The 12,904-nt window shown below is 59.9% G+C and overlaps 1 protein-coding gene and 1 long non-coding RNA gene across 7 annotated transcripts; one reads left to right on the top strand and one right to left on the bottom strand.

Moving 5' to 3' along the window:
• Window positions 1-723: 723 nt before the first annotated feature.
• IRX2 (iroquois homeobox 2) lies at window positions 724-5,782 on the bottom strand. The gene is made up of 5 exons (XM_038583349.1): window positions 5,537-5,782; window positions 3,834-4,239; window positions 2,881-3,594; window positions 2,016-2,094; window positions 724-1,317 (listed from the first exon to the last, which is right to left on the bottom strand). Exons 1-4 carry the CDS (start codon window positions 5,780-5,782, stop codon window positions 2,042-2,044), a joined length of 1,419 nt encoding a protein of 472 aa, XP_038439277.1. The 3' UTR covers window positions 724-1,317; window positions 2,016-2,041.
• LOC119867475 lies at window positions 4,908-8,526 on the top strand. 6 transcript variants are annotated; one of them, XR_005383701.1, is made up of 4 exons: window positions 4,908-5,145; window positions 6,878-7,014; window positions 7,484-7,564; window positions 8,379-8,526. It is a non-coding gene; the product is annotated as an uncharacterized LOC119867475 (long non-coding RNA). The 6 variants fall into 6 exon arrangements; XR_005383700.1 differs by lacking the exon at window positions 4,908-5,145 and adding an exon at window positions 6,382-6,496; XR_005383699.1 differs by lacking the exon at window positions 4,908-5,145 and adding an exon at window positions 6,382-6,496 and having other exon boundaries at window positions 6,857-7,014.
• Window positions 8,527-12,904: the final 4,378 nt, after the last annotated feature.

The following is a 12,904-nucleotide window of genomic DNA, read 5'->3' as shown; positions in this document are numbered from 1 at the left end:
GAATACGCTACTTGACTACAAATTCTAGACTTGTCCTATAATTAGATAGCGAGCAGCACAATAACCAGGCCACAGTCTAAGGTTGTTTAAACTTTTCTTTTCCCCCAGGGTAAGGGTAAGAGCCACCGAAAGGAAAATAAATCTCTCCTTCCAGATTTTCGCCTTGTGTTCAACGTTGAGATGTATGAAAAGGGGAGGTAAGGCCCTTTAATCTGAATAATCTATGCCAATGTGGATATTTCAGGCTTTAAAGTAAACAATGACTTCCACCAGTAATTTACGGTCAGAAGTGTGACTCTATCCCCGGTGCTATTACAATTCTCCAGCTTACCGAGAAGGTTCAATAACCCGGCACAGAAATAACTATAAAATGGATCCTGATGCATAAGGATGTCAGGTCATTTTATTTTGCCAAGTCTAACAAAATTGTCATTAACAACTAATTTGCATATTCAGAGCACAAGATTTGAATTTTCTTGCAAAACACGTGCATGTAAATAATCCAAAACTGGATGTTATTGCCCTACTGTCTTTCTCTTCCATCTGTGTTTCTCCCTTTTTTTCCTTTTTTTTAAGAGCAGGAGAAGGGAGAGGTTATTTTACACATTTTCATTAAAAAAGCCTGAGGTCAGATCACCTGGAGGGAGGGGCTGCTACCAATGGGGGGCTCCCTACTGCCTACCCAAACCACTCTCCTAGGAAAAAGGAGCCCCAAACACCAGATTGTCGTAGACTAGTCTGTTTTTATTTACAATTTAAGATATAAATTAGTAAAGAATTCTTGTTAAACAACCAACAAAGATTGTATAACCAGCAATGTTCAAATAAAAACCAGGCAGAATTTATTTACAAAAAGTTTAGATTCCATTGCAATACAACTTGCATAAATTACTAGAAGCTTTATATCATTATAAAAATAAATATCAAATTTGTTTCCACTTCTTAAGTACTCAAGTTTCTCAATCACATTTTATTTCTACTGTGTACATCTTTTACAAATAAATTTTACAGTAAGTCCTATCACACCTAGAGAATATATACCGTGGCAATGAAGTGATCAATTCAAGATATCCTGAGAAAAAAGATTGTTTTCAAAAGTCACACATACGTTGGGGAAGCTATACTATGCCAACAAATTCACGTCATGTCCAATAAAAGTCTGTTCCGATAGAGTCTGTGGCGCCTTCTCCTTTATAGTGGCACGAGATGCGGTCCGGGCTTAGAGATGTGTTTTTTTATATCTGTGTATTTCTGAACTTGGGGAGAGAGAATGGCCTGCTGACTTTTTTTTTTTTCCAAAGCAATTGTGACACCTACCTGTGGACCAAGGAAAAAACCAAATCATCCCAAATCCTTCAGTCCACACCAACATCATCACATCACAGAAACGAGTCGATCTGAAATGCTTCTGCCTTTTTCCCAACATCTTCAAGATCTGTGATTACTAATTTTGCCTAATTGTAAAGTAGGTATTTTTTGAGAGACTGCTGGGAGCAGGGCGATCGGCGAGGTCCTATCTAGAGCCCATCTGGACACAGGGGCAGGCCTGATAAACGGCTGGGCTGCTCACGTCTCTTCGGGCTTACTCTGCAAACATCACCTCTAAAGGGTTCTGGTGCCCCAGGCTTCAGCAGCCCTAGCTCATCAAAGCCAGCGTCTAGTACATGCCTAGCATGGTAAAAATGCTTCCAAACTGCTTACAAACACCCAAATTTTAATCATCTAATTTCCAAAGAGAAAACAACAGCACTGGTGCAATATATACACTCCCTCCCATTAAAGGAGTGATTCTTGACAGCTGAGCTGGAGTGAGTAAGAGGGACTCTATAAAACAGAACAGCTACTTTCCCAATTAAAGGGGGAAAAAAAAAAAAAAAAGACCGAAGACCACTGCAACTGCTCTGTCCTCAGACTCCATGGCGAGAAGCGAGAAATAGACATTGAGCAAGTTTACAGCACAATCGGTGATGGGAGGCTCCCCCAGGGTGGGAGGCGGCACCAGGGTGCCCACTTACTTGCATTGCTGTGCGCGCGGGGCCTTCTATAGGTAGGGCTGGACGCCCCCACCAACCACGGTGCAGCCCTCACTGGCATCTGTCAGGGGAGGGGGCAGTTAGTCAGAACCTGACCCCAGAGCCATCTGTCTCCCAGACAGCTGCACACCCACCAGCCCGCACTCCCACGCACGCCCGCTCCCTGAACGCACACAACAGTTAGGGAAACTGTCTGTGCGGCCACTCTCGGCAGACAGATTTGGGGCATGTTTCCCTTTCTCATTTTCTTTTCTCATCCCCTTGAGCTCCTTCTGCAGGTCTTATCAACTCTGGCCTGAATTATGAGCGATGGGAGGCAACCCAGAGAGGGCTGGGGAAGCGGCAAAGACTCTGGTTTCCTATTTGGAAGAATTAGTGCCTCTCAGAGTTACTAGAACGTTTTGTTTCCTTCCAGCCAGAAGCAGAAGAGGAGACTCAGCTGAGACTCTCAAACCAGAACCGCACTGAAACTTCAGCCCAGTCAACCCGGGAGACAGGCCGTAATTTACATTTTGTGACAGTTTTTTTTTGGGGGGGGGGGAGAAATAAACCTGTCGTGATAATGACATTCTGTAACGATAACGGTAAATTCAATAAAATGTAAAGAATAAAGGCGTGAGGCTTATTGCAAGGCAAGGGGCCCTCACCGTCCCCTGCCCTTTCCTGCTGCTACCGCCGCTTCCCTTCCCAAAGCTCCAGGCGCATTCCCTCCCCTCCGTCTCTCCAGTCCCAACAAAGGCGCCCGCGCCCCGCCCCAGGGTCTCCCGGGCCCCCTCCCCACGGTGTCCCGGGAGGGGGCCCGCCGGCTCGCCCTCCCCGGAGGCCCCGCGCGCCGCGGGCAGCCTACCTTTCTTGGGCTCGTAGCCGCCGCCCGGAGGCCGGTAGTGCGGCTCCAGCGGGTGCGCGCCCGCCTTGCCCGCGTCGCTGGCCGCCTTGGGCGCGGAGTGCAGCGCCTCTCCGGGGGCCGCGGCCGCCGAGTTGTAGCGCAGAAGCCCCTGGCCCTGCAGCGCCGCGTTCAAGTTCCCGTAGTTTGTATAGTTGCCGTAGAAGGGCGATGTGTAGTACAGGTGGCGGCCGAGCAGCGGCGACGCGGGGTAGGGCGAGCCGCCCGGCGGCGCCCCGGAGGAGGCGGGCGTGGCGGCCGCGGGCAGCCCCGGCGGTGCGCAGCCCGGGCCCAGGCTCGGCTGCTTGAGGTCCGACGTGGCGATCTCGGCCAGAGACCACAGCTTGGGCTTGCTGGCGGGCTGCGGCGCGCCCGGCGACGTCCGGCTGCCCAGGGGCATCTTGCCGCCGCCGCCGCCGCGGGGCGCGGCCTCGGGCGGGGGGCTCAGCAGCGGCGCCTCCACGCCGGTGAGCGGCGACGAGGTCACGGGCTTGGGCGGCGCCAGGTCCCGCTCGCCCTCCTCGTCGTCGTCCTCGTCGTCCTCCAGGTCGTCGTATTTGTCCTTGCACTCGGAGCCCGACTCGCACAGGGGGTCCCCGGGCCGACACGGCAGCTTCTCCCCGTCCGACTCGGCGGAGCACGAGTGATCCGTGAGCGAGTCGACGTGCAGGCTGATCCCTGCGGGGGCGCGGGCAGGGCTGTGGTCCGCAGGGACGGCCGGGGGCCTGGGCACCCTGCGCCCCACGGGACCTCCCACCCCGATCCCAGGCGGGAGCACGGCCTCCCCGGAGAGCTCCCGAGGATTCGCTGGGCCCCGCGCGCACCCGGGTGGGGCGGGCAGCGCCGTCCCGCCCGCGGCTCCGCGCCCGCCTGGGAAGAAGGCTCCGCGACCACGCGCCGGCCACGGGCCTGCTCACCTTCGTCCTCCGCTGACGTCTCGGTGCCCTCCTGCGCCTTGTCCGGGCTCTCTCCCTTGCTCCTGGCGGCGTCGCCCTCGTCCTCGTCCTCGTCCTCGCTTTTGTTCCTGGGCGCCCATGTCATCTTGTTCTCCTTCTTGAGGCGCCGGCGCGCGTTGGCGAACCAGGTGGACACCTGCGTGAGGGTCATCTTGGTGATGATGGCCAGCATGATCTTCTCGCCCTTGGTGGGGTAGGGGTTCTTGCGGTGCTCGTTGAGCCAGGCCTTGAGCGTGGCCGTGGCGTCCCGCGTGGCGTTCTTGCGGTACGCGGGGTCGTTGAGCTGGTACGGGTAGGCCGCGCTGCCGTACGGGTGGTAGCTGATGGCGCCCGTCATCCCGGTCGTATGGGCGTCGTAGGGCGCGCCCTGGAACCAAGGAGAGCCTGGTGAGGGGTGTGCGAGGGCCTGGCCCGCATCAGCCCAAAGCTGACCCCTCCGCCCCCCCCCTCCCCACGCCTCCCTTCCCAGGGTGAGCCCCGCACTGGAGCCTCCTTCCCCGCGGCAAAAGAGCGGAAAAAACGCAGCGCACAGGGCGAGACAGGCTGCAGATTGCGAAAACGCTGCCGTTCTAATCTCGAATTTTTGAACTATTTCACTTTCCTAAAATGACACATCTTCCCCCAAAAGTCCCCGAGCTGCGGGCACAGAGGTACGCAATCATACACACACAGAGACCCACAGGTACTTCCTTGATATCTAAATTTCTCTGGCTGGCTCCCCCTACTCCCCCGTCCCCGCCCTTCTACGGTTAAAAAACCACCCCGGAGCCCCCGCTCCGCTATTCACCGCTCTAAAGCTCGGCAAATCCAATTTGCAACTCAGAAGCCAGTCACCGTTTCGAATTCTTCAAATACGCGGTAATTAGCATTTTAATTCAGCCTTTAACGTTTAAATTCGAGACATTTGCAGCCTCCGCCAAGGCCCCAGTTCCACTGTCGCTGCCCTGGAATTCCACCGAGGGCGGGCAGCGGCGACAGTCCCCCCGCGCCCCACTCCCCCCCCCCTCCGTCCCAGCCTCGATCGTCCGAAACGGGCGTAAGCAGCACCGGGGCCGGGCCCAGCTGCGGACCCGGAGGCCAGCGGGACGACCCCAGGCCCGGCAAGCGGCAGCGGCCCTGGGTACTCGGGGGACCGAAGCGGCATTAGGGTTGCCACACGCCCGCCGCCGCGTCTTTCGGAAGCACGGCCTGTGGGACGGATGAAGGCCGAGATCGCGGCGCGCCGGGCAGGGCCGCGAGCTGCCGCCGGACCCTCCGCTCCCTCCCCCTCCCGGTGAGCCCCCCCCCCGCCCCCAAACCCCGAAAGTCAAGCTTAAGCGCCCGGCCTAGCCCGGGAGGCCCCAGGGGCGCCGAGCCCCGCTCCCGGAGTCCCCGGCCGGCCCTGCACCCTGCGCCTGGCTTGGGCGCGCGAAGGCAGGACGACCCAGGGCACATTCCCGACCCCGGCGGTGTCGCACTTTTCAAGCTCTTTGGGAGCAGCACCCAGGACCCCGAGGGTCGAGGGGGGGACGGACCCCCGGTGTGACGGACGTCGCCGGCGGGCCGCGCTGCCTCCCGCTCCGGCCTCCCGAATCCGCGCCCCCGCGCCCCCGCGCCCCCGCGCCCCGCTCGCGGCCCCCGCGCCCGCCGCTCCGCGTCCCCCCCACCCGCCCGCGCGCCGTTACCATGTAGGACGGGAAGCCGGCGGCGGCGGCGGCGTCGGCCGAGTACTGCAGCGGGCTGCCGAAGCCGGTGGCCGCCTGTGCCGTGAAGGCCGCGGAGCCCGGGTACGGGCTGAACGCCGAGCCCGACGCCGAGCGAGCCAGCTCCTCGCTGCGCGGCGCCGCCAGCGCCGAGGCGCCGTACGCCGGGCACGAGTAGAGCGCCAGCGAGCCGGGCGCCTGGTACAGGTAGCCCTGCGGGTAGGACATGGTGGGCGCGGGGCGCGGGGCCCGCCTCACGCCGAGCAGCCGGCCAGGCGCGCGGCGCCCTCCATCCACGCCCGGCCGGGGCGCGGCGCGGCGGCGGGCGCGGGGGCCCCGGGCCGAGGCAGGCCGGCCCGCGCACTAGCCCGGGAGGCCCGCGGGCCGGGGACGCGGCGGGGCGGCGGGGCGGCGGGGCGGCGGGGCGGCGGCGGCGCGGAGCCGGTGGGCGCAGCCGCGCGCCAGGCCGGCGGTCGGGGTTTGGGGGAGTCTGGAGTCGGGAGTGAGGAGTTGAGGAAGGAGCGCTCGAGTTTCCGAGGGACATTGGAACGCGGAGCTGTCCGTCACGCGCTCATCTGCATATTCGGGCGCCCGCCCCCTCCCCTGCTCCGCCCGCTCCGCCCGCTCCGCCCGCTCCGCCCGCCCCGGCTGCCGGGCCGCGGCCGGGGGAGGGGCGGGGAGGGGAGGGGAGGGCGGAGGAGGAGGCGGGAGGGCGGGGGAGGAGGAGGAGGGAGGGACGCGCAGGCTTTTGTGGCGCAGACGCCAGCCCGCGGCCCGCGGCTGGAGCCCGGTCCTCCCCGGCCGGCTCCTCCCGCCGCCCCCGTCCCCTTCCCCATCGCGCCCCCCGCCGCCCCCTGCACCCCTCCCCGTTCGGCCCGCGAGGACTGGGCGGGGGCCGCCCGCAGTCGGGGACCCTTCTGCGCCGCGAGGAGGCCGGCCCAGGTGACGGCGCGCGTGACCCCGGGCTCGGGGCCAGGATCCGGGGCGGAGGGAGCCGGGCCCTCCTGGGGGTGGCGTGCGCCGCTGTCGCCCCCTCCCTCCCCGGGCTCCTGGGCCTGCCCGGGGAGCCTCCCCGCGTGGCCTCGAGTCCGGTGGCCTGCCCCGCGCCGCCCAGCGCGTGCCTGCGACCCCGGATCGGGGAGGGCCCTGAGGTGAGCTTCTGCTCCCCAGTCCCTAGGGGGACACCCGGGGCTCTGCGTGCCAGGACTTTGCGCTCTTGGGAAGGTGTAGACGCTCGCCGCCAGTGTTTCTCTCGGGAAGATGTCACCCCTGAAACGCTGTACTTGATTGTATTTTGATAAGTTGACTCTTCTTTGGGACAAGTGTCGTAAAGCGCTCCGGAGAATGACTGTCACCGGACAGACCGCCTCTGCACGACGTGAAGACTCGCTGTCGCTGTCGCTCGGGAGGAAGAAGGAGGGCTGCGGGAGCGAGCGCTGTCAGCAGCACAGGTGGCTCAGGTAAAACGAGGGGCTCCGGAGCTCCCTCTCGGGCCCAGAGGCAGGTGCTTAGCCAGGGGCCCCCCGGGACCCCAGCCCCAGAGACCCTTCACTCCCCAACCCTTCTGCACCCCTTCTGCACCTGGGGCGGGAGGATGAAGGCACCTGGTTCCTGGGGTGTCACGGATGGGGGGGTGCCCAAAAGGCACACGGGGTGTCAGTGTGCACTATCCTGGGCAGGGCACCCACCCAACAGGTGCCTTTTCCTCGGAGGCCCTCTCTGGGGTGGGTTACCTGTGCGGTAGAATTGCTGCAGGTGGGAGCTGCTGCGGCCTGCGGCACCTGCCCCACCAACCCTGTTATGGACTTCTGCGGGGGTCCAGCAGGCCCTGGCCTGGCCAGGCTGCAGTGGGGGGACGGAGAGCCTGCAGCCCAGGCCTGCCCACAGCAGAACCTTCAAGACACAGTTAAGCTGTGTTTCTTTTCCTAGGTCCCAGGAAGCCAGTTGCAAACCAGAGTGTTGGGCTTGGGAAGAACCCATCGTCCTTGGCCTGCAGGCCTGTGACTCCTAGTAGGTGCACCTTATCACCAGCCCCCATGCCTTCCCACTTCTTCTTCCCCAGTGCTCCCCCTTCCTGAAAACCAGTTCCTGCACCTTCTACACTTCGACCGACCTCCATATCACCCCCAAACAGCCCTTCCCACACGCTGGGCCACTTGCGGGGACCTCTCTGGAGCGGTTTTAACGATGCTGCCACCCCAGGCAGGCTGTCCAAATTCAGTGCGGGGCAGATACTTTACAGCAATTATGGTAGTGTGGAAAAGGACAGAGAAGGGCGGGTGTGGGGGTTGCTCCAGCAGCCCTCCCAGCACACCCTCGACAGGATCTATGAGATTTTTGGTCTTCCTGAGAGAGGACTGGGCCAGGTAGAGGCCATAAATGAGAGTCACACACGTTGGATGACAAACATAAACAGCAACAGATCAGATTTGCAGGCTTTTGGATTCGTTTCCAATGAGACCGGTTAAGTGAAAAAAAAAAAAAAAAATCAGGTCTAATTTTTATCTCCGAGGATGATTGGCCTGCAGTATTTCCATTTCTAAAGGCCAGTTCCTGCTGTGTTTCATTAGCATTTGGGGCTCGCCCCCTCGCCCTCCCTCCTTCTCCCTCCACCCCCCTTGGGCCTGATCTCTGCCAGGGGCAGAAAAGAAAACATTGAATTATTACAAAAACATCCCCAGTTTGGAGCAGGAGCGTATGCTCCGGATACACTCGATTTTGACATCAATTAAGTATATAAGCAGACAAGCACACGTGGCTTTGGAGGGGCTCAGTCGCCCTGGGTGCATCTCCACCAACGCTGTCTCCTCTTCCCTCTCTTTAGCTCTTGCTGCTGATTCTACAGACAGCCTCTTCCTCGAGTGTATTTTCCCCCAGCAATTACACTCCTCCACTGAAATCTAAATTTTCCATACTGCTGCCTGCTACTAATAAAAACCGTCTACCTTGCACTATTAAACAGTCGAATCGCGCTACATGCCGTTTTTATTGGTAGTGACTGTAGCAAATTAAAATGCCTACGCAGAGACATTAAAACTTACACTCTGCATTGTTATTGGAATATATAAACTCCGTTTCACTTTAAAGCTCCCTGATTTTTTAAAACCACTTTCCCTTTTCTTAGATGAAAGTTGGCTTGGTCTTCTTTTACAAGAAACCAATGGGAAAAACAGGCTGCGAGTGTGGAGGCTGGTCGCGGTGGCTCGGCACGCGGCCGCCTGCGAGGGTGGCCCGGCTTGGCGCGCGCTCGGGCTGCGGTGGCCGCGGAGAGCGCAGGCCGAGCGGGGAGCCAGCTGCTGCACCGCGCGCCCGGGGCCGCCGCTGCAGGAGAGCGGACCCCGGGAGGCTCGGGGTGGACAGGCCGGCGGTGCACCGCGCACCGGTCAGGCCCTTGGCGGCCCGCGTGTTCGGATGCCGTCCGAGCTGCACGGCAGAGGATGGGCAGGCACGCTGAACACCGGAGACCTGCTTGGAAGTCGCGGTCACTTTGTCACAGTGGCAGGGGCAGGGTCGACCCCCTCCTCCCATCCGCGCGCTTGTAAAAATAAGTTAGCACTGTCACAGCGTTCGTTCTCGTCCTCACGCGTTGGAAACGCGTTGGCGCAGCACTGCACGTCTCCGCGAGCCGGGGCTCCTGCGAGGCCGCGCGGCAAGAAGCGCCTGGAACGCGGCGCGGCCCGAGAGGTCTCTCCGGGAGGCGGCGGCCGCGCAGGCCCAGGCCCTGGCGCACAGGGTTGGCCCTGGGCTCTGGGCGCGGGGAGGCCCACAAGCCGTGCGTGCGGGCGGCGAGGGGGCGCTGTGGCCCGCGGCTGCGGACTCGGCCCCTGCGCGGTGGCCCCAGTGCTGTCCCCGGCCGCCGGTGGCGGTGCGCGCCCTGGCCCCGCCCGACCTCCCTCTTCCCGCGTCGGTTTCATCGGGGGGGCGGGGGGGCAGGAAAATTATGCCGGGCGCTCCAGTAGATCCGAAGTCACGCAGGAACCTGTTTGCTTTATTACCCTGGCGGTCGGCGGAGTCTGTAAGAGTTTGGAGGGAAGAGAGCCACCATTTTGGAATGCGCAATTGGGGGAGGGGGGCTCAGTTAGGATTAAATGTGCACCGTTTGCAGGGGTTCCCGTAATGCAGTGACCTTTACACCGTAAGCAGCCCCGTGCACCGGAGCACCTTCCCATCCAGGACGCCTCTGGTCCCAGCGCTCCCTGCGTCCTGGACGGAGGCCAGCCAGAAAGGGTGAAGGGGCACTAAGTTCGGGTTCTGCAACTCGCTTTGTTTCTCTCTGCCCCTGTTTTGTTTTGTTTCTGTTTGGTTTGTTTTTGCAAACCCACATGTGCCGCCATATCTTGTACCCAGCGCGAGGTCCCGATGAAACGTAGAGGTCTCCGCAGCGCGGTCTCCAGCGCTCTCGGTTGGCTGCGAGCGGGTCCCCCGATTCCAGATGCACCGGTGTTCTGCGGTTCCAAGGCGCGTCTCCGAGGCTGGGCCAGATGCCCGCAAAGCAGGCGCCCTGGACGATCCCTCGCTGCCGAGGGGTCCCCGCCGCCCCGGCCTGCGGCCGCCCGGGGCCTCGAGCGGGAAGCGCCAAGGTGGCAGCACCCAGAGACCAGGGGCAGCCCCTGGGGTCGGGCCCCCAGGGTGAGGGCTCAGGGCACGCTCCTCTGACTTCCTCAAACCGAGGCTTGGGTTCCCTGGCACGTCACCGACTCCGACTCCGGGGCTCTTAGTGACCGCGAGGTCTCCGCCGCCGCTCGGTCCCTCGCGGTGTCCCTCAGTGGGTGGCAAAGTGTCCACCGTCTCCACGATGCCCCGCCTCCGACGCGCTCGCGGGTGTCTCTCCCCGCGTCTCCGCAGCTCGCAGCCCGAGTCTCGGCCCAGCCCCCCGCCAGCTCTCCCCACGCCTCTCCCGCCGCTCCCCGCCCCGGGGCGCAGCTCCTGGGGTCCGGGAGGGGCCGGCCGGGGAGCCCCGCGCCCAGCCCGGGAGGAGAGGGGAGGCGACGCGCGATGATGCACGGCCCGAGTTCCACGCCTGGAGACCCGTGTCGGGAGCAGCCCGGGGTGGCCAGCGACCGCTGGAAGGAGAGAGGTGGGGAAGTCCGCCTCCGCGCCGGTCCCCGCGCTCGCAGGCGGCCCGCACCCCGCATCCCGCGCCCTGCGCCCCACGGCGGGCACACGCACGCGCACACGCGCGCCTCCCGAGAGGCCGCGCCGCCCAGCGCGCGCTCCTCTGCGCCCCTGGAAACAGACGAGCGGTTGTTGGGTTTGGGTTTTGTTTTGTTGTGCTTTTGGTTTTGGTTTTAGCTTTTTTTTTTTTTTTTTTTTTAAGTGTTTCTGCTAGACAAACAGCATGTGGAAGAACTTAGCTCCCCTCCTCCCGCCCCTGCGGCAGCTGCTCCCGGCTTTGTGGCGGCCGCGTTCCCGGCAGAGCGCTCCTCCGTGGTGTCCGCGCGTGCGGCGGGGAGCGCGCCCCGGCCGGGGCCCACCCGCGGGAGGCACCCCGACTCCTCGCTCGCCAGAATGCACTGGCGAAGGAAGGTTTTCTGCAGTCTCTTGACAATTACTTTTAGCCAACAAGAAAGAGAAGCACTGAAGAGTGTTTGTCTGGGGCCATGTTGCGTATCTTTCAGAAGATCTTACTTCAGTGTGTGCACCCCCAGACAGCCCGACCAGCCCGCTAATTCGGGGGGCACATGTCCCGCGCACAGGCGTGCCTGTCCGCTCCCAGGATCTCCTGCAGGCTGTGACACACCTGGTGTTGCTTAGGCAGGGAAGGGAGGAGGGTTTTATTTTGTTTTCCCTTTTTAAGCACTGGAGAGAATGCAGAAACAACAGTTTAACAAATTGCATTAAAAATAAAAACAAAATCAACTTCAGGTGGGCAGCACATTAATGGCCGACACCCACCAGGGAGAAGATGTTTAGAGCACCTGTGAATATGACAAACACTGCCATACAGAATCATGAAGAATTTTGACAGCCAATGGGTGAGGCAAGCCATTCGGTGGAAAAATGGGCCAGAGATATGAACAGACTCAGCACAGAGAAGATTCAAAAAAGCGAGAAGGTGCCCCAGTTGCCCAGAGATGGGGAAATCAGACAGTGGAGGTGATGTGACTTTTCCATCCACTGGATGACACCAAACTAGGCCCAGGAGGTGAAGAGACAGGGAGCTAGCTCTCTCTCATTGCTGTGCTAGTTTAAATTGCTACAAAGAAACTTAGGAGATGTTGGGCAGCATCTGGGAGAACAGAAGATGCCCACTCCCCTCTCACCTGCAACCCCTTGCTTCCTCGTCCACTGAGAGAATGTCCAGCGAGGCTTGGCAGGCCGGCCAAGCACAGCCCTGCAGTGCAGGACTGGAAACCCCCACGTTGCAATCGGTACAGGCCTGAATATAGAATTTGTGGCATATTTCATGGAGATAAAATGATCACTGGAGATGAATGTGAATGAAGGTAGTTCTCGTATCAAGAGGAATAAGTACTGAAAGTATAAAACTTTCGAGGGCGAGGAAAAAAATAATTAAAAAGCAAAAGGATACGGGCAAGATGACGGTAAGCATGGATTCTACAGCCAATGATATTCTGTGCTGTTGACAGGTGGGGCTGGGGGCAGTCCAGCGGCTGCAAGAGCAGCGTGGGAAGGAAAGGGTCCACTCCACTGTGGGGCAGGCCCAGCACCTTTGAAGAGGGGCAGTGGGATTGGGAGGCCGGCTCCAGCACCTTTAGTGAGGGTTTATTTCTGAAAAATATATCTCTTGTGAATGTCACAAAACGTTAGTGATTATTAACTTGGAATGATGGTTGTATGCACTTGTATTACTCTGTACATTTTTATTGTGTGAAAATATTTTGTTTTGAAAGTTAAAGCGAATTAGCATTCTAAAAAGTGTTATAGCACAGAAGTATATTTTGCTAATTTGGGAGTCATTTCTTAAAAAAAAATCTTAAAAATTTACATCATTCATGTGTTTCTGCCTCTTTCCATTTCTGTACTCTCCAGAAAACAAAACAAAACAACAAGAAGACAGTGTCTTGGGTTTGCAGTTTAGACCTTTAAATGGACCTTTAGACCCTGTGTGTATGTCTTTGAGCAGTTATCCAAAGCATGGCTGGGGGACAGGCTTCCTGGGCAACAGGCTCCCCGGGGGCTCTGTGCCCTCCGTCTGGGATCTGGGGAACCACCACCTCACTCTGTGGGAGGCAAGGCCTGGCCCTTGCCTGCTCATGGCCACAGGCATCGAGGCCTCTCCTGAAGGTAAAGACAGCGCCCACTGTAGCCCGGCTGCCCACTGGCCACCTGCATGTCCCTATGGGAGACACATACCTTTATAGTGTGCAGAATTCTATATCTTGTCTT

This window comes from Canis lupus, chromosome 34 (assembly GCF_011100685.1).
Source record: "Canis lupus familiaris isolate Mischka breed German Shepherd chromosome 34, alternate assembly UU_Cfam_GSD_1.0, whole genome shotgun sequence".
In the NCBI taxonomy this organism is placed as follows: domain Eukaryota; kingdom Metazoa; phylum Chordata; class Mammalia; order Carnivora; family Canidae; genus Canis; species Canis lupus.
The sequence above is the reverse complement of the archived record's forward strand: the minus strand, read 5'-3'. Positions and strand labels throughout refer to the sequence as shown.